Below are 22,974 nucleotides of genomic sequence, written 5' to 3'. Positions count from 1 at the left end.
CCATTTTAGTGATTTATTGAATGAAATGGAGGTTGAGATAAATTCCAGCCATAAAACGTCTCCAGTGTCTTTTAAATACAACTTTCTGTATCTGCTTTACTTGTTCTTTGTGCTTGAGCGTTATATTTACTGAAAAAAAATTGTTGGTGAATGTACAGTGTTGTCATGGTTGAGGCCTAGACATTTAAAAAATACTTTAACTGAGATGCATAAAAAGTCAAATGGAGTAAGCCGTACTTTGGAGAAAAACCAAAAATATGATCCACAAAATGGTTAAACACACATAAACAATAGACGACACACTATGACCTGAACAAGGAGTCATTACATCAAATACGTGATAGACCTGAGGTCAGTGCACTGGATGGAAATGAACTATGCAGCTGTATTTAGCTTTGTGTCAACAGTATACTGAAAGTTTAGCCATGCTACCATTTTAAAGAGATATGCAGTTTGAAGTTGGTTAGGTTGCCTTAATTCTTTCAGCATACAGAATCATCCATGAAAATCAGCCGTTCAACACTCCTGGCACACAAAAACAAACAAAGAAAATAAAACATCTCAACGGATCCTGCAGACCGTCAGTGTGTGGGTGACCCCTGGGACTCCCCCAGTGGCCAATCTGGATGTTTCTGAGCTTCTTTTTATCTGGCAGCAGCTGAAACATACACAACAGACAGGTGATGAACCCACACCAGGACTAAACCACATCTCTGTGGTCTAAAACATTTGCCTACATCTTTATCCTTCCTGAAAGTGCCCCAAACTATTCCATGATTTCTTTTTTAAGGAGGGAATCTGTTAGTGGGTGGTATTTTAAGGAAATCTAACATACTGAACATGGAAAACAAGTTTTGCAGTCAGATAAGAATTACTGAAGCTACAAACCAAAGAACTCCAAGAGTCTGCAGCAACATAAACATTTTCTTCCTCAGCTAAATTCCAAAAGCATGACTCCATTTCCCCATGAAGCTCTCAGCCAAGTCATCCAGGCCTGATGGTACGTTGGAAGGAGTCAAATATTTAGTGCCCTTATTTATTTTGGCATAGGTGGAGTAAAAGGGGCACTAAGTATGTTTGCAAATTATGTCACATGTGCGCCCATGGACATGCACATGGCTTCACCCCACCACCAAACACGCCAGTGGTGACATTTACTGGCTGCACAATAGCTCCTGTCCAAAATAATGAATGTTTATGTTAGGAAGTCCATATCTTTCAGTCCCCGCTGCTTGTTTGAGGGCGGGGGTGCAAAATCACAGGAAACACCTTCTGTTGCCCAGCAAAAGCCCAAAAAGCCCATAGAGCACAATGAGATATTAAAAGCCCGAAACCTCCCTGGGGTGGGTGCAAGTCTGCGTCTGGAGAAACAGATTTACCAAGGGATGGAGGAACACGAAAACAGGAGGAACTCCTGCAGGAAAAAGACAGAAGGCAGCTCACCGTTCTCTTCTCCGCCCGATGACTTCACTCCCAGGAGCATGACACCATCTCTGGTGCTCTCAGGCCGGCTCTGGAAAGATGCGCTGTGGAGGGTCAGACACACACACAGGGCTGAAAGCTTTGACTGTTCACACACACTTAAACTAAAACGTGACAAAGTACAAACTTACTTCTCAGTTCCAGTGTCAATGGTTTCTGTTGAAGAGAAGACAAAACTTAAAACTTAAAATGTATTTATTTGTTGTAAACAGTAAACAATTAGATGGCGACCACAGATGCACCATGTGACACTAGCACACTGACATTACTGGTCCCAGTGTGTACCTGTGTGATCGTGGACTTTCTTGCTTTTGAATTTGAGAATGATGGCAATAGCAGCTCCAATCAGCAGCACAGGCACCAGGATCCACCACAGCCTTTTGTCTGAGGGTAAAACAGAAAACTGCCATCAACACCAGCCCAACTCCACTTCTCTACGAAAGATAAAATGTCTGATAAAAATTAAAGGCTGCGGCTCCAGTGATGGTGGTGCTGTTTGTCAGCCCATAACTTTGGTCCAGACTGAGATAGCTCAACAACAACTGGACAGATTGCCATGAAATTTGGTTCAGGCATTAAAGGTTCAATGTGTAATATTTAGAGTGATCTGTTAGCAGAAATGAACTGCAGTATTCATAAATATGTTGTCTTCAGTGTGTAAAAAATACCAGCTATTGCAGTTCCTTAATCTGACAATGAGCCTTTTAAATCTACATAGGGAGCGGGTCTCCTGTCACTGAGGCAGCCATGTTGTGCCCCCATGTTTCTACAGTAGCCCAGAATGGACAAACCAGACACTGGCTCTAGACAGGGAATCATGTTTTGTTTTAAAGTTGACAGCCACTGTACCTTCACACCCGAAAACAGACGGGGCCTCATTTGACGGGTACTCAGAATCCTGAAATCTCACCAGTAGATGCTGTTAAATCTTCTACATTTTACACATCGCACCTTTAATGTTCACCTCAGTAAGGAACTGGAATAACTTTCTATCCAGAACCAACACCAGGTCAAAAGTTCAATTTGACCTGCAAACCTGCAAATTATTATATATTATGCCAAACTAACATGAGCATGTTAGCATGCTAAAGTTAGCCTTTAGCAGACATCACCAATGATGAATGAATGAGTTCAGCAGAGCCCGGTTCGGCACTTTACCTGATTTAGGGATTTCTTTCTCCTCTCTCCCAGCTTGAGAACCTTTCAAAACAATGTTGTTTGATTAGTTCCTTGCCACTTGTTCCTTGTCACCAAACAGTGGGATTAAAATGATTTAACTGCATTCAGCAAACTCAGGTGTGCTGACTCACCTGCACCACTTTCTACTTTCTTTCCCCCCTCACTCTGTGGCGTCTCTGAACCTGGAAATAAATAATCAGTTATTGCCATAAAATATCATGACATCTTCATATTTGCAGTTTCCAGCTTATGATGTAACTAATGAGGCTGTACCTGGGGCAGGTGCAGCTACGCCTGCAGAGAGTGAAGATCAGTGTGAATGAATCTGACTAAAAATTCAGTTACTGTTCACATTTAAACTTCTGAGACAATCATAAGAACAAGAAGTGGTCTTTGTTTTATTTGTTTGGTACGCATCTCTGGCTGTTTGTGGTTTTCCTGAGGTTCCATGCACTACTAGAAAAATGGAAACTAGTTTAGGTTCTGCTTTAAATACAGTTGTCTCCAAATAAATAACTGCCACTTGTTCCTTGTCACCAAACAGTGGGATTAAAATGATTTAACTGCATTCAGCAAACTCAGGTGTGGTGACTCACCTGTAACATTTTCTACTTTCTTTCCCCCCTCACTCTGTGGCGTCTCTGAACCTGGAAATAAATAATCAGTTATTGCCATAAAATATCATGACATCTTCATATTTGCAGAGTTTCCAGCTCATGATGTAACTAATGAGGCTGTACCTGGGGCAGGTGCAGCTACGCCTGCAGAGAGTGAAGATCAGTGTGAATGAATCTGACTAAAAATTCAGTTACTGTTCATATTTAAACTTCTGAGACAATCATAAGAACAGGAAGTGGTCTTTGTTTTATTTGTTTGGTACGCATCTCTGGCTGTTTGTGGTTTTCCTGTGTTCACTACTAGAAAAATGGAAACTAGTTTAGGTTCTGCTTTAAATACAGTATAAATAGTATAAAACAGTATAAATAAATAACTGATTGATGATTTAGGTGCATTCAGCAAACTCAGGTGTGGTGACTCACCTGTGACATTTTCTAGTTTCTCTTTCCCCTCACTCTGTGGCGTCGATGGACCTGGAAATAAATAATCAGTTATTGCCATAAAATATGACATTTTCATATTTCATAAAGATTCTGCTTTAAATACAGTATAAATAGTATAAAACAGTATAAATAAATAACTGATTGATGATTTAGGTGCATTCAGCAAACTCAGGTGTGGTGACTCACCTGTGACATTTTCTAGTTTCTCTTTCCCCTCACTCTGTGGCATCGATGGACCTGGAAATAAATAATCAGTTATTGCCATAAAATAACATGACATTTTCATATTTGCAGTTTCCAGCTCATGATGTCACTAACAAGACTGTACCTGGGGCAGGTATAGTTACGCCTGCAGAGAGTGAAGATCAGTGTGAATGAATCTGACTAAAAATTCAGTTACTGTTCATATTTAAACTTCTGAGACAATCATAAGAACAGGAAGTGGTCTTTGTTTTATTTGTTTGGTACGCATCTCTGGCTGTTTGTGGTTTTCCTGTGTTCACTACTAGAAAAATGGAAACTAGTTTAGGTTCTGCTTTAAATACAGTATAAATAGTATAAAACAGTATAAATAAATAACTGATTGATGATTTAGGTGCATTCAGCAAACTCAGGTGTGGTGACTCACCTGTGACATTTTCTAGTTTCTCTTTCCCCTCACTCTGTGGCGTCGATGGACCTGGAAATAAATAATCAGTTATTGCCATAAAATATGACATTTTCATATTTCATAAAGATTCTGCTTTAAATACAGTATAAATAGTATAAAACAGTATAAATAAATAACTGATTGATGATTTAGGTGCATTCAGCAAACTCAGGTGTGGTGACTCACCTGTGACATTTTCTAGTTTCTCTTTCCCCTCACTCTGTGGCGTCACTGGACATGGAAATAAATAATCAGTTATTGCCATAAAATAACATGACATTTTCATATTTCATAAAGATTCTGCTTTAAATACAGTTGTCTCCAAATAAATAACTTTAAACACTGATGTTGGATGCTTGGATAAAACGTTCTTTTACCGAGAGTGTCATCTGGACTGATCACAGTCTCGTTGTGTTTTTCAGTGGTTGTATTGGGAGAAAGTCCTAAAGACAATAGGCCGAGACAAGACAAAAGGCATAATTCTGAAGTATTCTGTGCATTTACATACAGTCTCAGTGTGTCATCATCAAACCAAATGAAAAATGCAAAACAAACATGGAGGGAGACTTACGTGGTTTGTCTGACTGAGCAGCAGCTGTAGTCGTAGTGATCACATTGCCCTTTGTAGTTGCTGGTGGAGGTTTGGTAGTATTCCCAGGGGTCTTTGGTGGAGGCGTTGGAGAAGCTAGGAAAAAAAGGCACATTAAAGTCACTTCAGGGCCTCCTATCTGGTCTTTCCATCAACCCTCTGCCGACTTCATAGACTTAGACACTCACCAATTGTGGTTCCGGTGTCATTTTTAGTGTCATTTCCAGGTGAGTGAGATACATGGGCTGGTGCTGGGGCTGCAGTTGAAGGGGATGCTGCATAGACATTGATTTGACATATGAATGCCTCCATAAGAGCTGTACAAAAATCAAACTGAGTAATGTAAAGTGTGAATTTACACTCTGACCCAACTATAGCACTTCTGACTCCTGCATAAAAAAGTGATTGAACAGTGTGGTAGGTTTTCTTTTTATTGACTCTCGATTATGGTCTTGATTCTTTGGGAATTAGCAGAGTCAGCTGTGAATTGATGCCACTTTCATTCAGTCAGTGTAGCTCAGTAGTAACCTGGGTCGTCCTCAACAAAACAAAGTCCACTGTTTGAGTATCTGACACTTTGCAACACTGTAGTAAAGATGGCTAGCACAGCGCCCCCTGGAGTTTTGGAGGTGTAAATACTGCACTGAGCAATGACAAACACAATCTGACTTTTATTTTTGTCTGTTTTTGTGCAAATTAAATAAGTACAAGTTATAACCTTCTCATCTTCTTCTCCATCAGAAAGTAAATCAGCTCATTTCCCCAAATGTGGCAGTGTTGTTTTAATAACACAGGCCTACTCACCTGCAGTTTGTGCTGGCCTCGGTGTTGGTACGTCTGGATCCACGTTGTGCTGTGTGTTATCAGCTGCCATATTTGCTGAAAGTATCAATGGAAAACACAACTATGAGCTTAGAGCCAGTCATGACTTCCATCATGAAACATTTCCTCTGACAGATTCCCTATTTTAGGTTCATAGTTGCATATTTGCTTCGTTCCTGTTTGGCACAGCTTTAAAGGCCTGTGTCTGCAGCAAAGCCGTGCCCTCACTCCAAGTGTCAGAATAGGGAAGAGGAGTTGAGAGTGTTTTACGGGAGGCATGTGGAGGTGGATATCCTCTGCTCCAAGTGTTGCAGCAGTGTGAATCTGCATCCTGTCCAGGACACACTATTGTTGTCTCCTGACCTGTGCAGCCAAGCTTCCTGTCTTCACGGCTTACAACCTATTTTACACCAGAGCAGCGACCCTTGGGCTGGACGGCACGTTTCTGCAGAGACCACATGCTGCCCCGTCTGGCTTCGTGTGTCTCATCAGGAAACAAAAAGCTGAGCTGTTTTTATAAGTTCTGGGCAGGTCTGGGTCAAGCTTCAGGCATTCTGGAGTAACTTTCAGGTTAAATCTTGTTAATTGAAGATAAGTCAAGTCTGAAATACTTCATCATATGAAACAAGTTGAAGTCAGGTCTCAAGTCCTTTGATTCACTGAAACAGGTCCAAGTCTCAAGTGTTTCGGAGGAAATCTCTAATGATAAGTCCAAGAAAATGTCTAAATATTTTGGAGCAAATCTCACATCACGTCAAGTCAAATCCAAGTTAGCAGATGTGTTTTCAGAACAATCATAAATCCTTTAAGTCCTTCCAGACAGGCAGGACTTCAGATTGTGTCAAAGCTGATTCAAAGTTACGTCTTCAAGTTCAAGTCAGGTCAAAAATGAAACAACAAACAGCCTGTTTGTGACATTTTCAGCGTTTAATTTATGAATTTCACCAGGTCAGAGCGTCAAACATCAGTGTTTTTAAGCTAAATAAGTTTCATAACTTTCCACTGCTCTGCAGATGTTCTGGTTCTAAGTCAAGTGAGCCAAATGAGTCCAAAACCACATTTAAAGCATTTCTTCATCCTTATCTAACAGCTATTGTTGGGACTCTCTCATTGTGAAATTATTGAATAAGACAGGGGGCGCAGTAGCCGGAGTGAGGGAGTTTCCTCCTTTACAGCTGAATGTTGATTTGTTGCCATCTGGGATGTTTCAGTCTCGGGACAATGATGTGTTTTCTCTGTGAGAGTGGGGGCAGGTTGGTTCCCACTGATTATCAGCACCAACTAACTGCCCCCAGAACAGAACCAAGCAGATAAAGCTCTTTGGCTCTGCAGGAGGAAAAACTCTTCAAGGCCCACTCTCTTTTGTCTCTCCTGTCACTGTTTCAAGCTTTATAATCACAGTTAAAAAGAAAATCGCCCTTGTTTAAACAATAAACCCGTTAGAGTCTAAGATCTGCAGTAAAAGTGGAGGCGTGCTCACACAGAGCTTATCTCAGCCTGGATACACGGAAATATGCTCTTTGAGCGGATGTCACAGAGATAATCTTCAAAGTGTGATTGTCTTTTCAACAATGATGTGATCTATATCTTATATATAACGTATCAAAAAAAGAAAAACATTCAACAGGACATTCCTGGTAACATTACTGGTAGGATTCAATATTACATGATTTCACTGAATCAACTTGATACAAACCTGTGGACGTGTTTTGACACAGTCAGATATTAGATTCAGAATTGTTATACAGGCCATTTAAAGAAATGATGGCTGCACTGATAATACACAGAAACAAGGCTGAAGTGACCCCTGAGGGCCTCCAGATTTGAGTCTGAGGCATAGAAAACAAACCAAAAGGCAGGTGTCCTACCTGGTGTGAAGACCTGGACCGAAGCTAGCCAAAAGAGAACAGAAACCCTGATGGTCTTCATGGTGATTCTGCAGTTGTGAACCCCTCTGACTTCTCCCTCAAACTCCAACTGAGAAACCAGTGGAAAAGGTGTCCAATCCTGGGCGTGCCTGCTGCTGAAGCTTTTTTTTGGCACTTCCTTTAGATAAAGAAGTGGAGGAAATACACTGGTTTCCCTTCCTGACGTAAAGAGGGTGGCTGTGGAGACCAGCACAAGGGGAGCCAGTGGGTGCAAACCTAAGTCCATTTAACAGGAATCTCAGATTTGAGTGGTGCATTTGGATGCACTGCCAACTCCCATCTCTTATTTTTTCCTGCTCTGACACTGGCAGAGCAACAGGAAGGAGGCTGGGACTTAATGGGAGTCGGTGGAAAAACATTATCATTTGTGATCACTCAAATAAAGGAGAGCAGCCAGGAACAGTCTGTTATATTTCATGACAAAAACAAGCTGTAACCTGATGCTGAGTCAGAAGCATCATTACCAAGAACAACAGGAACCACTTGCATCACGTGCAGACACACTGCCACACATCTCGGATCGATCACATGCAACCACAAGACAAAACTAGAGTCAGAAAGTGGCAGTTTTGGTCTTGATGATGAGTGGAACAGATGGCAGGGAGCTGGGATGTTTCATTGTTTACGTAACAGAAAGCAGGAGGATGAACTCAGACAGGCAGACAGCTGGGCCGCCTCAGTCTTATTTCCACTGACTTAACTGGATGGTTTGCTGTCATGAATGTTTTGGGGAAAAATATATTATTTCAAATGAAATGCCAGACTGCTGTGGCCTTTAAACAAGCCTCGCTGCTCGCTGTGACATCAGACTCTTTGTCTTTGTTTGGGCCCTCTGAGGCCACAAAATCTTGCTGTTTTTCGGCCTTCCCGTAAAACAGGAAGTCCAAGTTTACTTTGTTTGATTTGGAGCATTGTTTTATTTTCAATTGAAGAGACCAAAGCAAGACACCTCAGAAAGCAGGGGCACGAAGAAGTCTTAGTCAACTAACTCCACGTTAGGGCACTTCATTAGGATTTATCACCGATTCAGTCGAGCAGAGCCTGGATTTTCACATTCTCTATTATTATCTTTTAAACTATTTTATTATTTATCACTTATTTTTGTTCTTCCAACACATAAAACACTGAATATATGATATACAAATAAATGTACCTTGACTAATAATAATCCTACAATAAGTAGATTTTACTTACTTTTGTCTGATGGATTTTTATAACAGCCGTACGTGAAAATTAGAAGCTGAATTGTATAATCTACAAATTCCTCTGGGTCCCAGAAAGAGGAAGTCTGACGGTCTTTGACTTGGAGACACAGGTAAACTTGCACAATCTTGGCTCTGTTTTCGTAGTTTAATCAAAGAAGTCACTAAGGTTGATGAAGAGGAAACACCTTTGCTGCTCCATTGCCAAGCAGCAGCTTTCTTTCCAAAAACCAAACTGAAGAGACATGTTTTTCAGCTACCAAGCACCACTTACTCTCCAGAAGCTGAACTTAAACCCATGCAAAGTTGCATATGCACCGAAATGGAAGATACAGATAAGACTTATAGTGCTAAAAAATAAGTGAAGCTCCTTTCTCATTGTCTGTGTTATTCAGCTCTGAGGTGTGAATGACACACTGAGACTTGCATTGTCTCTCCTTTGGCTTCCTTGCAGGTTTGTTTCCTGTGATTTTGTTGGAAAACAAAAGCATCATACTTTTATCGCAGAAAACGCCCAAAGGATAATGTGAAATATGTATTTGTTTTTAATGTACGAGGTTCTGTGTGTGTTGGCGGCATCTCTCTCTCTCTCTCTCTCTCACACACACACAGGAGAAGCAGGTTCTAAGTTGAAATTCATGCACATTTTTATTGAACAGTTATATAAAATACTTTTCATAGTTGCAAGTGCATGCCTCATCTGCCAACAGTTCTGAAGTTAAATTACAAAAGCAAGGCTTCATGTCGTGTAGTGAATTACTTGGGCACTTAAGCAGTTCTTAAAAAAGACTGAAGTATTTTTTGTTTCATCTTAAAGTATTGAGCAGTATCAAACCCGTAACTGATATACAAAGCAGAGTTCCAAATAATAATAATAATAGTAATCATAATCAAATTACACTTTTTGTGGCACATTTACAAAACAGAACGAAACCGATTTACCTGTTATATGACACAAACAGTTAATCATGCATTTTTGAGTTCCACATGTAACCACACACCTCACAAGAATTGTCAAACATGCTTAATTGGACTGTGTGCACCTACAAGCACAGGTTAAAAATATGATTTCTCATCCATCTTCGATAATTAAATGCTTCAATTACAAAAGAAGTTGAAGGCATAGAGCGTCATGGTGTTAATTGAAAATACGCAGGTATACATTTCCAGTATATGTTCACTAAAGCGCAATATATTTCAAAACAGGCCCTCCACAGCCAAGGTATTCAGATTTTCTGTTTCTGATTTTTATAAAACATGCATAGGCAGACACTTTAAGTTTATCGTATTCTTTTTTTTTTTTTTTTACACAATATAGGTTCTCTATTTTTACTTTGTTCGCAATACTTAAAAAGAGAAAAATTAACACTCAATTTCAGCAAGCCACAATAAATCTACCCCCTTCCAAAAGAGACAAAAAATAAAACATATTCGCAAATGATAGCTAGGTAAATGTAAATTCCAGTTATGAAACTCAAGAAAATAGGTTTTCATTACCGAGTTATTTAGCCATTATACAGAAAAATCAGGTCAAAGCACACACACCAAAAGAACCTGAGGTAAGCATAATATGTACAACACCATAAAACGTTCCATTATTTGGCATTTCGACAACATTGCAACATTCTTTTTAAGACTGCCTAATTCATTTTAGAGCTATTTTATAAGAGTAGCAAAAAAAAAACAAAACTTATCAATAAATAGTCCTTATTTAGTTTGTACACCCTTATATGTTAAAAACATCTCATGTTCTGTCCTTTTTAGTGCTGTATTTTTGTAAACGTACAATAGTTAGTAAGAAGATACACGACTTTCCATTTCGGTGTAAGTGAGCAAGGGTCTTCCAAGAAACAAAAGAAAAACGGCGTTAAGATCTCTGTCCCTCCCTGCGTCTCTCTCTCTCGGTGACATACTGTGGTGTGGTGCAGCATCAAGCACAATACAGGCCTGACCGTTCGGAAACGTGAACCGGCAATAACTTAGCAGATTTGACTAGAAACTAATATTTGAAGGCATATCCAAAGACTAGCAAGTGAGATGTCCCCCCAGTGTGAGCCATAGATGCCTCCCCACCCTCCACACTCCAACACTCCTTTACCCTTTGCCCCTTTTGAGTGGTGGCGGGCCGCGATGAGGCTGAGGGCGGGGCAGCCCCGTCGGCCAAGGTGGCGCCTGCTGCTGGCCTTCACTGAATGTTGCTGCCGCTGCTGGTGCTTCCCTTGGCGTCTGTGCCGTTGGTCTCCGAGGACAGGGCCTTGTTGAGGGAGTTGAGGCTGGCGTCGGACGGCAGGGCGTCTCGCCGCGGCGGCATCCTCTCGTTGATGCGGTCCAGACCCTTCGCCTCCTCGAAGCTGGTGATCTTGTGTTGGGGTGAGAAGCCTTTGATGGCTGTAGAGATGCGAGAAAAGGGGGAGAGGGGGAGACATGATTTCAGGAGAGGGAGATTAGAGAACGAAAAGATGGGGTCACACTTTTGTCACATTCACCCACACGTCACCAGATCAGCCTCATCTTTCGTTAGGTCTTGGTTCAGGGAACCGAAAAACTTTTGGCTGCAGGTCATCCATGAAAAATGAGTAACAGGTAACAGCACCTCTGCAGCTAATGAACTCTGTATATCTTATGTGTCTAATCCATAAGGAAGAAAAGGAACATCTGGCAAAAATAATGTGTAAGTTTATGTTTAGGAATTTACTGGCAGGGCGCAGCAGCTACTCAGCTCGTAACACTTTAAGAAGCTAAGCTAAGCTAAGCTAAGCTAACGAGCAGCTGACTATGGCCTTATATTGAATAAACATGATGTTTATCTTCCAGCTGTCTGTAGGAGAGTCAATAAACAAGCCGTGTCGTGTTTGTAATTTCCAAAAGCATATTAACATACGAATTATTCTGGCTGTATCAGACCAGATAAAGTGACTATAAAGGATATAACTCATTTTTATGAAATGACAACACATTAACACCATTTATCAGAGCTTCAAAATAAGATAACTGGACAGACAAAGGGATTCAATAATCCTTCTAGATCTATAGGGGACACTCCTGGCATCAGGGTCAACAGGTTTTCACTGTGCCTCCAAATCAATGCTGTGATCAATATCTGGGAAAAGGTGTTTACAATGGGGACCACCTAATAGCCACCCTGTGCTGCTGGGTGGTTACACGCCAGGAGCTAAGAACAAACAAACGCCGAACAGTATTTTAACGCAGGCACATTTCAGAACACCTGAAGACCCCAAACATCCAGATCGTCCAATCACGTCACAGCTTTAAAACAACAAAAGGGCAGAAGGAGAATGAGACAAAAAAAAAAAAAAAAAAAAAGAACGAGGGGAGTAAAATAAGAAAAAAAAATAAAAAAAACACTAGGGTGGAGCTCACTAAGACATTCACGTCCACAAAGTAGAACCACGCTGAGACGGAGCCCACGGACAGAGACACTACAGACGGGCTGGGTGCTAACCACTTGTTTCGTCTGCTTGGAGCATGCAGCAATTAAGGGGTTCGCTGGAGGTTATGAGGGGTGGAGGTCACAGCCCCGTTTAGACCGGACTAAATTAAAACAGTGAACTGAATAATGGAATTAGAGAAGGAAGTAGAAGAAAAATCAATGGCTGGTGATTTAAAAACACCACTGAAATGAATAAAAACAGGCCGATTTGTCAACTCAAGTGTGTTTTGTTGGGTTCAGTGGGCTATACTAAATATTTTCATTCCAATACTCAGCCTGGTCCAGTTCGTTTTCTGCCTTTCTTTAACAAGAACTTTGTTACTTCCACCTTTCATAAAGACTGAGGGGTCTGGAGAGTGAAATAAAACTATGATTACAGAGAAGATGACCCTTTGCTAGAATGAGGGAGGGTGGGGGAGCTTCGTTTTAGAGGACAAATTGGGGGGTGTGGAGAGGGGCATGATGGGTAGCGTAGTTGTGTTGCTGCATAGCACAGGTCAGACACAGGTTATTAGCAGCTCACAGGAAAACACGACACAGCAGGGCCACAGAGGATCCACAGGGAGAGAGAAGCAGAGACGCGTCCTCTGTGTGGCTAAAGAGGAAGTACTGGACAAATTCAACGTAAATAGCAGCTGGCAAACTACTATTTAGCTCGCAGTTGAGGTTGTTCTTGCGCCAAAGGCAATTTAAACAAAAATGACTTTGGGGGAGAATCCAATTTGGATTGCGAAGCCTCCTGTGGAGGCTCCTTCAGGAAAACTTGATCTTATTTTAATTACAGAACTGCAACAACAATGCACAACTGCTTCAGCTGTTTCAAAGGGGAAACACCATGAGAAGCTTTCATAGCAAGACTTCACTGTGTCGTGAGTGTGTGTGTGGGCAGAGCAGGGCTGCACTGTGTCGTAAGGCCGGAGATTAATCAGTGACTTTCTGACTGTGTGAGTTAAGTGAAGTAGCTGAGAGTAACCTGCCACACAACCTAAGACTCTGTGCTGCTTCAATGACACTAATCTCCCCTGCAGAGCTACCAAACAACATGGTTTCTAAAGTTTTGTGCATCGTTTTAAATGATCTCAAACAGCTTCTATCATTTCTGCAACACAATCTGTTACTTATCAGTTGTGTTAATTTACATCTGCTCATGTGTATTCTCCGTCTGAACCTGGGGAAGCTCTCACGAAGGACGAGCGAACAGAGACTAGAAAATATACAGGTGTGGATCTTTTCTTGGAAATGCAAAAATCTGTTCTTGACAGCTAATAATCATTTTTGGTTTATTAGCTAAGAACAACCAGATTTCCATGAAAACCCACATGTAGAGTTTGATCGCTCTCACCCATACTCACAGTGTGCTCTGCGATGATGAAGTCTGTGCTATGAAACCCATTCCCCTTTAAAACACACCACAGGATACCCTAATTACTTACTTCTTTTTCTCTGTTAATACTATGCCACATTTTGTTAGCCCAAACACCCAACACACTCTATTCAAGCACCAGCGAGATGGATGAAAACCCAGCGGAGCCCCCTGTCTATTGCCATGAAAAGCAACAGAAGAGGGCAGCCAGACCCATTTACCTTCGTCAGCCTCAATAGCTTCAATAGTAGCTGAAGAGAAGAAGAGGGGGGTTGCAAAACGAATGAGAGAAGTGAGCAGAGGAGTTCATTTTGTCCCAGGAACAAGTCAATGAGCAGCAAAGACAGCCAATGCCGACAACAAAGGTTAACGTCATCTCCACATTTTATGACAAAAGACACGTGGGTGTTAGTGAAGAGGGGGAAAGGAGGAGGAAGTGCTGAGTGAGTGACTTCCAGATCTGCAAAGGGAAAGTGACACATGTCTGTGGCAGCGAACGACCTCGGAGTGGGAGAGGAAGGAGGAGTGGAGGTAGTGACAGAAAAAAAATGAAAACTGCATGGACGGACACTGACAGCAAATGCAACACGGTAAAGCTTGGAAATATTAGTTCTTTACTGCGAGTTAGAGCGAGTGTGGAGTCTGGAATAGGACGGATGGGAAACAGGGATAAGGTCTGAGCGCGTGTGTGAATGTGGGTTTAACTGTTAATGTAAAATCGAAGCGGAGCAACGTTTCTGTTGGGCTGTGTGCGTCATGAAATGTCAAACGTGCTCTTATGACGTGTGAGGGGAGGAAAATCACCATTTGATCCACTTACCAATCATTTACAGTCATCCCTGACATTGGAAACTAACACAGCACAACTGTGCACATCAGTTTTCACACAGAGACACAGATGAGGCAGGTGATGGCAAAGTAATGGCTGTACAGCAGAAAAGACTAGAGAACATAACGGCCATGAGGACGAGGAAGAACTATGAAGAAGACATAAAAAAGAGCCACAGAGAGTGGAAAGTGAATGGGCTGATGGAGTCAACATCCCAGTAGAAACACAAGGAGAGGAGCAATGTGATTCTACCAATGTTGGAACAGGAATCTCTGAACATCACTCTCCCTCCACTGTGGTTCTCTACAGGCTGCGATCAGAGGAGGTTTGGACCTGCTGTGAGCAGCTTTGAGCTCATTCTGCAGCAGCTCTGTTGGGTAAAGGTCTGGGCTCTGACTGCACCACTGTACAAGCAGTTTTTTTTTGTTTTTTTTTTGAAGCAGTACATTTACTTCTTACTACTTTACTACTTTAAGAAGCCTTGACACCTTGATTTTCCCTGTGAGGATGGCAGCTGTCCAGGTCCAGATCATGATGCATCCTCCACCGTATTTCACCGCTGGGATGCGATTCTTCCCAAACAATTCAATTAGTCTGCAAAATATTTTCTCAGTAGAGCCGTGGAGTGTCAGGGTGCTTGTTGAAGCACACAGTGATGTTGTCCGGCCTTTATCACCATGCCTGTTCACTGATTTGTGTGGGGTAGACTCACGAACAGATGCTATCCAGCTCCTGTAATTCCTTTAAGCCTGGAGCTCTTACTCTGGGCTTCTCTTTGACCTGAGTCAGCAGAAAGCTGTGTGTGTACTGATGAATATCGAAACTCTGAGTTTACTCTCTAACCTTCCCAGCTTTAAGGAAAATCCACTATTCTCGATCTTCTAAGATCCCTCTGGTCACATTAGCAGCTCCAGGCAGGTTTGGGTCAGACTTTCTCCAGCCCATGCTCTAGATGTTTGATGGATTTAATATACACATAAACAGTTAAGATTCATTAATGTCGCTCAGATTAAACTCTAAATTAAGATTAGTTTAATCTGTAGTTGTTTTGTTTCCCGCCAACAAAAGGTCAGAAATTAAACAGACAAGGTTCAGAACTGATAAATCAGGGAAAAGTGGTTCTTTAAATCCCGTGACTGTGGGAAAAGTCACCGCTTAACCTGAAACTTGCATTTTGTGTGATCCCCGTGTGTCGGAAAGTGCACAGTGAGAACCTGAGAGGGGAGAGGGACGTTCTCTGGATTTCTGCTTTATTTCACGAATGAAAAGGCAGAGCAGCCCCTTTCATCCACAGCAGGTGGTGTCGATTCCAACTCATCCTTTGAGTCTCAGAGTCTACCTCGACAGAGCACTGCTGAGGTCCACAACTAACTCTCCAATTGGGACAGTAAAGATGGTTTCTGTCAGAAGTTAATTTGAAGTGAGGCTGCAGCAGCTTGTTAAACTCATTAAAGGGAGTGTTTGGAATTCAACATGAGCGGGTGGACTGGACCCTAAACTCGTCTCACAGAAGGAAAAGAAAGAACACAACAGAATACTTGCACAACTGATTAGACCTGCAGTTTCTAGGGAGAAAGGAGAAAGAAAAAGAAACAGGTAATATTTGAGAGAAAACCAGTGGAATACAGAACGAGGTGCAGATGGGAAGACAGGGTATCAATGCGACACATCAAGAGGGGAGAAACTTTTGAGACGACAAGGGGACAGAAAAAAATCTGCTGAATGTGTTTGACACAGTTTGGAAAGAGGTGAGTGTGTGCAGGAAATACAACTTTGCCATGTATCAAATTAAAATACATTAAAGCTGAAGGAGAGCTACACTGCTGGGCAGCATATAGCTAAACATAGGGAATAAGGAGGATTGTGCCTGATACACTTACAGTTTTACTCTGAGGCAGTAATTTCTAATTCCAGGTCTGTTTGACCCTGAGCTGCCATTTAATTCAGGGCATTGCAGTGTAAAGTGAGTCTCATCTGGTCTGGGCGGATACTCGCTGACAGTCTTACCATTCTGCAGCTTTTCCTTGCCACCGGACAGCACTCCGCTTGGTAGCATGCCCGTCGGGGTCAGTCCCTTCAGCGTCAGCACGCTCTCGCTCTCCTCTCTGAAACATCAGCACAGAGACGTTCATGACAACAAGGCGTGTCCCACCTCCCCCCTTTTAACGTCTGAAATGTCCTGAAGGTGTCAAATAAATGACTTAACCATAAAACATTCATTAATACGTGATGTCACGGTGTAATTTAAGCTCTCAGACACACACCTGGGTGTCATGTATTAATCACTTTGGACCAGCATAAAAAAAACAATGTGAGGAGCAGCTGTTTATTGACAGGCACAGAGCAGCATTAGCATCGTTTAGAGTCGTGTTTCTGGAAACCTGATGTATTTAAGAACAACATTTATCTCTTTGCTGCTTGGTTTTTTTGTCTGCACCGAACCCTGAGGGAAATAAAATATCTGGCTCTTTAGCTGCTGTTTTTTTTTTTTTTTTTGCTGCTTTCAGTGAGCGGAGCGGCTGAGGACGGTGATGATGAACATCTTTTTCAGTGTAGAAGCGTTTTACAAACAGGACGATGACAGAACATACACACACTGGAGGTTTATCCTGTTTGCATACCTGAGCACAGAGAATACCCTGGCCATTTTCCCAATGGCACGGATCTTGTTGCGGATGACCTCCTTACGGGCAGAAGCTGTGGCTCCTGAAACAGTCACACAAAGTGTCACTTACATGCACAAAACCACATTTGATGGAAGTGTCATCTTTACTGCTTGGTCTGTGAGTTTAGTATTGTTTTTTACGTCTCCATGTGCCATTTTTAAAGAAAAATACCATCCAATTTAGTAGATGTGCTGAGACGGAGCGTGTTGGTGGGACTATTAGTCTTGTCCAGAGGTGCATCAGAGGAACACGATGCAAACACAATGTGGTTACTGAAGCCCTAAATTCAGATTATACCAAATATCCTGAATCCATCCACACTTCAAAACAACCTGCAGTCAGTGCAACCATGCTGCTTGGGTTATCTCACCAGTGCTGTTCAACTTCCATACCATTTTCTGCAGGAAGCACTAAAACATTCTGTACCCATCAAGTGTAAGTGTGCCGCTGGTTGTCCAAACACGTCTTTTGAGCGTGTTCAGTCTGTATGAATGTTCCTGTGTTGTGTTTTGGTTGTGCAGAATCAAAGAGAATTCTTCCTGGACTGGAAAACAAGACTTTGTTTAAAGAGAGCGTTTTGCAGAATAACAGTTTCAAGGCCCCAGGGAGCCACTTGGAAAATGCATGGCCATGGTGGAAATGATGGAAATAAAGCTGATATGTGGTGACAGACCGGGGAAAGGAAGGAGCTAACTGCCTGATGGCTTGTTTAAAAGTCCTTCTCTCATCCTCGGTTAAATATGTGCGCCCACAGGACTGATCCACTTTACAACACAAACATTCACTAACGAGAATGACCTTCCTCAAAACCGCCTCATGTTGTGTCACATTGGGCTTTGGCTGAAGCTCCAGCATGTAACACTAACACTGAAGACAGTTTGGTTTGCTGGGGAACAACCTAATTAAGAGTCGGTGTGTTAGAGGGCACGTCCAACAGAGACATTAGCAGAGAGCAAGCAGCGGACTAACGTCTACCTCTAGCTACCTCTGCACACACTCTGGTATTACTAGTGTTGGTACCTTTTTTGGGGGGGTATATTAGCTGTCCTTCTCATGAAACACCCCCAGAAGAGAAGACAAAAGAAAAGACAGAGAGATCAGTGGATGGCTGTAGAATGAAAAAGGCGGCGGAGACAGAAAGACGGCGAAGTAAGGAAGCACAGGTGTAAAGAAAAAGCAATGCCTTGAACACAAAACTCTGGAAAACAGAAAAGAGAAATTAGATGAGAAAAACCGAGGTCATGACAACATCACAGCATGAGGGGGAGAAAAGCAGTGAGGTCTGAAATATCAACACAACCCAAACAATAGCTGATACAGAGCAGGACGAGCACAGGATTACCAGAGATTACAGGAAGTCGTGAGTGAGAAAGACAAAGGAAGGAACAACCCAAATGTCAACAGAGTTTAAATTAGAAAATATGTATGAGTGAAAACTGGAGGAGAAAAAGAAATGGAAATGATGGGATGTTACAGCATGGCTAGTTATTTGAAGGACTGTACACTGCACTAGTTGGGACGCTGCTCAGTTTGAATTCTTCAAATATGTATTTAAAATCAGAATTATCTGAAAATGACCTTTGCACTTGTCTCTTTTCTTATGTCGCTTATACCCTCTCATCACTGATCAGCCACTTCCACTGAGCTCTCTCACTGCAGTATTTAGTTGTCTCACAGTGTGAGATGTGGCTGAAATATGGCGACATCCTGACACCCCACCCACCTGCTGTTTACACAGTCAGACCCTGTGCATCCGTAAACACAAAGGAGGAGGAGGAGGAGGAGGAGGAGGAGGAGGAGGAGGAGGAGGAGGAGGAACTATTTCATGATGATAAAAAGCAGGAGACGTTTGACTAACTGTGCTGTTTAAACTCAAAAATTCTGTTTATGGGATTCTGGCACTTGATTTTAAAGGCTTTAGCCAGAAAACAACCCTAACTTGACATGTCAACATATAAACAATGTGTGAGGTTTTTGAATCTGTGTGTGTGTGTGTGTGTGTGTGTGTGAGAGACGCTTCTGTTGGCAGATGTCTCCCTCTGGTGGCGTTAAATCAAACTGCAGTGACTAATCTGTGTTTACCGTCCAGCTCCTCGTCAGTCGTCAGCTCATCGTTGGAGCAGATGCTCAGCACGTTCACCAACATCTCAGTCACTGCAAAAAACAAACAAAAAAGAAGGAAAGAGAAACATATTTATCACAGCACATGTTACATAAACTTATTTTTTTACCGCTTCATGAGAAATCTTGGGTCTGGGTGATGAAGAAGTCATGTGGTGGCGTAGTAGAGCGACCCTGCTACACACACCCAAAGCTCCTGCGTGGAAGGGTCACACCCAGAGCAGACTTCCTGGAGTGAGTGAGTCAGACCTATTGGGACATGTGGGACTGATGGACCCGGATGTGTCACAGGAATGACACCAGGCTGCTGCCGCATGAGGCAACAAAACCAACATTTCACAAGATCTTCAAGCAGCAAACCTCTCACTGACTCGTACTGACAGCTGACAGCAAACCGACTGACATTAACACCCAACGTCTGGTCGGAGCCGTTCTGGTAGCAGGTGCAGGTCCAGCACCGTATCAGGCAGTGGAGGTCACGGTGGTTTTAGCTCCACAGTGCACTGACTCATTACTTGTTTTCCATACGTGACTCACAAACCCCAAAGTTTAATGAATCTGTGAGACCTGCTTGAACTCAGTCTGTTAAATGTGCGTTTGCATGCTCACCCTTCTCGCCCACAAACGGCAGGGACCAGGTGAAAACGTCCATGAAGTTGGGCAGCCAGTAAGGGTGAGGTGAGCAGTTGAACTGTCGGATGTTCATCACGTTGTTCTCGTACTTCAGCACTGCCGCTGGGGAGGGACAGAAAGGACGGCTGTTAAAATACGTCCCAAATGAGGGGACAGAGGTTAGAAATCATCAAATTCTGCTTCCTCTCTGCTCCCAAGACGAATAAAGGTCACAACAACAGCTCGGTTTAAGTTTCTGTCATCTTCCTATCAACATGTCTCATGGAACGTGTGTTATATATGAATATTGAAAACAATGACATCTCTGTACTCTCAGACAGTACGCTGCAGGATAAGACCGGTCCAAACATAAAGAAACAAGATGAAAACCATTCTGCATCCTGTTCCCAGCCACCACTCACAAATAATGTATGTCCCCCAGTGTCGGGTGCACGATGTGTGCAGCCTTCCAGTCCAACATGTTATTAGCCAGCAGGGAGACTAAGCCACAAAGCCTAACAAGAAGAATTTCATTTCCAAACAATTTTCGTTTCACATGTCTCCTGTTAGCTCCTCAGATGGTGACATTTTACCAGCGCTGGACGTTTTTCCTATTAAACTGGTATTTTTTAGTTAGCTGGTTTATGAAGCCGCTCCAAAAGGGGCGGAAAATGCTTCTTCTTTCCAATATGAAGCAGGACAGAGGTTGACTCATTAGCTACGGGATCTGTGTTGAATTCTAACTAAAGAGAAAAGGGAGAAAAGCAAGAAATATCACTTTAACAAAGTGTAAAACTGTTATCAACACCAAGAGTGAAGCCTGGAAATAATTCAAGATGCTGTCAGTCAACCCTTCGGTGATGAAACTACCCACACAAACTGCAAAAGTGCAGAAAACACAAGCAGTCGAGGCAACATGTAAACAATCAGCATTTGTCAATCTCCTTCTCTGGCACAAAGAACAATAAAAAGCTAAACTGCTCATGAAAATGTGAAAATCAAGGCCAAAAAAGCAGCAAAATTGAAGTAGCCAGCATTTGACTGGGAAGAGAGAGAGAAAAAAGAAAAAAAATCAATCCCCATTCACCCCCCCATGGAACATTTCCACTGTGTATTGATTAGGGCCTCCAGTTAGTAAATGTCTGTCAATTACAGGATTGAATGCATGAATACCAGAATAACGTCACAGAAACACATGGCTCAGCATTTGGACGCTTTGAGACCGAGCACTTTTCATTAGTTCACAGAAAACATCATTTGCTGGTGAGGAGGGGACGAAGCGTCGGTCAGAGACTATTTCTTTAGAATACAAATCCACCAACTAAAATGAATCCCACCATAATAATTAGAGAGAAGCTTCATGCACATAATTGCAGCAATACGCAATAAAAACACAACAATCATGCTAAAGTACACGCAAGTACACATTTCTCTTGGTGCTGTGCTGTTTTTTTCTACAGAATGTATTATAATCACACAGTCTCTGCACTGCTGACATAGAAACCACCTCCCAAACACTGACCACGCACGTATGTCCCATGTGACCCCCACCCACGACCAAGGCACAGTGTGAATGTGGGCGCTGAGGAAAACACGAGAGCTGCCAAACACAAATATATCCGTGCTGTATATGGAGTTCCCAGCCTGTCACATACACGAGGCCAGTCTGGTGGCCCAGATCTGAGGAAAGCGGACACCGTGGCTGGGTCACCATGGGGGGACTTTCCTGCCTCGGCCTCTCTCTGGGTCAGGAATAGCAAGTCATCAAACCTGGCATCCCAGGCAGCTCTAACCTCGGCTGCAACATGAATCAGATCAGAAAACATCTTGAGGTTTGCCGCTCTGTGTGTGTGTGTGTGTGTGTGTGTGTGTGTGTGTGTAATCACTGATGCATGGTAATGCATATAGTGAAGTATGCAATAAAAGTGGCCCCTTCAGCACTGCCAAGTCCTCTTTATCCCAGGCTGCACATATGAACAGACACAGCCTCTAATGCAAACACAAAAATGTCCTGCAGGGAAAGTCCTGGATGATTATTGTGGCATTATCATCAATATCAGCATAACACTTAGAGCCCAGTCCAATGAGAGGAGCATAGTATGAGCGTGACACAGTGCACTCAGACAGGGCTGTGGGTGTTTATGCGTGTGAGCCGATGTGCATTAAAGCACGCGTGGGCAGCCTTTGCATAAACATCACATTCTGCATAAACATCGTCGAGGCACTTGATTGAATGCAGCCATGGAGGGAAAAAGGCAGCGCGGGGGAGGAGGTCAGCTCCCCTGCCGTTGCTCCTTCAAATCGGATTCCCTTTAAAGGAACAGAGACACCCAACAACCTAACCCCCCCCCCCCCCCGTGCTAAACAAACATGTTCATCAAGTTCTGGCTGCAGCAGGTCAAGGCCCTCACTCTGTTTTAGGATACTATGTTAAAAAGGCAGATGAGGGTGACAGGCACTTGCAGAACTCGTTAGTCCAAACGTACAATTATGAGCAGAGTTTCTTCTTGTGCAGCAGCAGCAGCAGCAGCAGCAGCAGCAGCAGCAGCAGCAGCAGCAGCAGCCCCCTGTCCTTGTGGAGAACAGCTGTGAGTTCTGTCTTTGACTCCACTGCTAAATTTAACACTGCATAACATCCACTAGGTGGCTCTGCTGCTCTGACGGTGGTTCGCAGGGTAGCCGAGGCCAAGGCCTGCTGCCACGGTAACACAGATACTGCGATGTGACGCCTGCTCATTAATTATTCATAATGGAGAGCCTCCAGCCGGTTTCCCCAGTAACGAGGACTGTTAAATCTGCTCTGAGATCAGGGGGCGATTCCCAGCGTCCAGGCCTGACACTTAATGCTTACTGCATATCTGTCTCTGAGGCCCCCGGTATCGAGTTCCTCTGGGTTAGTATTGGATGCCAGCCCTCACCTGTCGATTACTGTTAGTGCCCCACTTCCATCTGATGTCAGACGTGTGGGGATGGTGGGACCCGAATGGTTAACACATGAAAAGTAGCACAGAAAACAGCAA

The 22,974-nt window shown here is 42.8% G+C and overlaps 2 protein-coding genes across 12 annotated transcripts in view; both read right to left on the bottom strand.

Annotated features, from left to right (window-relative positions):
• LOC113125701 (predicted GPI-anchored protein 58) lies at positions 1-7,989 on the bottom strand. 9 transcript variants are annotated; one of them, XM_026299340.2, is made up of 18 exons: positions 7,651-7,989; positions 5,765-5,839; positions 5,149-5,235; positions 4,943-5,056; positions 4,749-4,814; positions 4,558-4,602; positions 4,351-4,401; positions 3,909-3,959; positions 3,702-3,752; positions 3,402-3,422; positions 3,258-3,308; positions 2,935-2,955; positions 2,793-2,843; positions 2,641-2,682; positions 1,768-1,866; positions 1,614-1,638; positions 1,444-1,526; positions 1-658 (listed from the first exon to the last, which is right to left on the bottom strand). In XM_026299340.2, the coding sequence occupies exons 1-18, from the start codon at positions 7,934-7,936 to the stop codon at positions 645-647; spliced, it is 1,233 nt and encodes a 410-aa protein (XP_026155125.1). In that variant the 5' UTR covers positions 7,937-7,989; the 3' UTR covers positions 1-644. The 9 variants fall into 9 exon arrangements, with proteins under 9 accessions (XP_026155125.1, XP_026155127.1, XP_026155129.1 ...); XM_026299342.2 differs by lacking the exon at positions 2,935-2,955; XM_026299344.2 differs by lacking the exon at positions 3,909-3,959.
• A 1,548-nt stretch (positions 7,990-9,537) lies between these two features.
• The window catches only part of LOC113135957 (serine/threonine-protein phosphatase 2B catalytic subunit alpha isoform), a 50,714-nt gene continuing 37,277 nt past the window's right edge, over positions 9,538-22,974 (bottom strand). The window contains exons 9-14 of one of the 3 annotated variants that reach the window (XM_026316368.1): positions 19,952-20,077; positions 19,304-19,375; positions 18,242-18,268; positions 17,177-17,261; positions 16,563-16,660; positions 9,538-11,300 (exon numbers count right to left, since the gene is read on the bottom strand). In XM_026316368.1, the coding sequence (XP_026172153.1) occupies positions 11,098-11,300; positions 16,563-16,660; positions 17,177-17,261; positions 18,242-18,268; positions 19,304-19,375; positions 19,952-20,077 (611 nt within the window). In that variant the 3' untranslated portion in view covers positions 9,538-11,097. The remainder of the gene's footprint in view (positions 11,301-16,562; positions 16,661-17,176; positions 17,262-18,241; positions 18,269-19,303; positions 19,376-19,951; positions 20,078-22,974) is intronic. The other 2 variants (XM_026316350.1, XM_026316358.1) reach the window with 2 other exon arrangements.

Source organism: Mastacembelus armatus, chromosome 18 (assembly GCF_900324485.2).
Source record: "Mastacembelus armatus chromosome 18, fMasArm1.2, whole genome shotgun sequence".
NCBI lineage: Eukaryota > Metazoa > Chordata > Actinopteri > Synbranchiformes > Mastacembelidae > Mastacembelus > Mastacembelus armatus.
This window is presented reverse-complemented; position numbering and strand designations above follow the sequence as displayed.

What these genes read in the sequence shown, in the direction of transcription:
- LOC113125701 (XM_026299340.2), bottom strand. Translation starts at nt 7,936, where the DNA reads ATGGACTTAGGTTTGCACCCACTGGCTCCCCTTGTGCTGGTCTCCACA. An exon ending in GAAACTAGAAAATGTCACAG is followed by an intron (nt 3,753 to 3,908) that starts GTGAGTCACCAC and finishes ATTTATTTCCAG; the next exon opens with GTCCATCGACGCCACAGAGT. An exon ending in GAAAGAAATCCCTAAATCAG is followed by an intron (nt 1,867 to 2,640) that starts GTAAAGTGCCGA and finishes TTTTACCCTCAG; the next exon opens with ACAAAAGGCTGTGGTGGATC.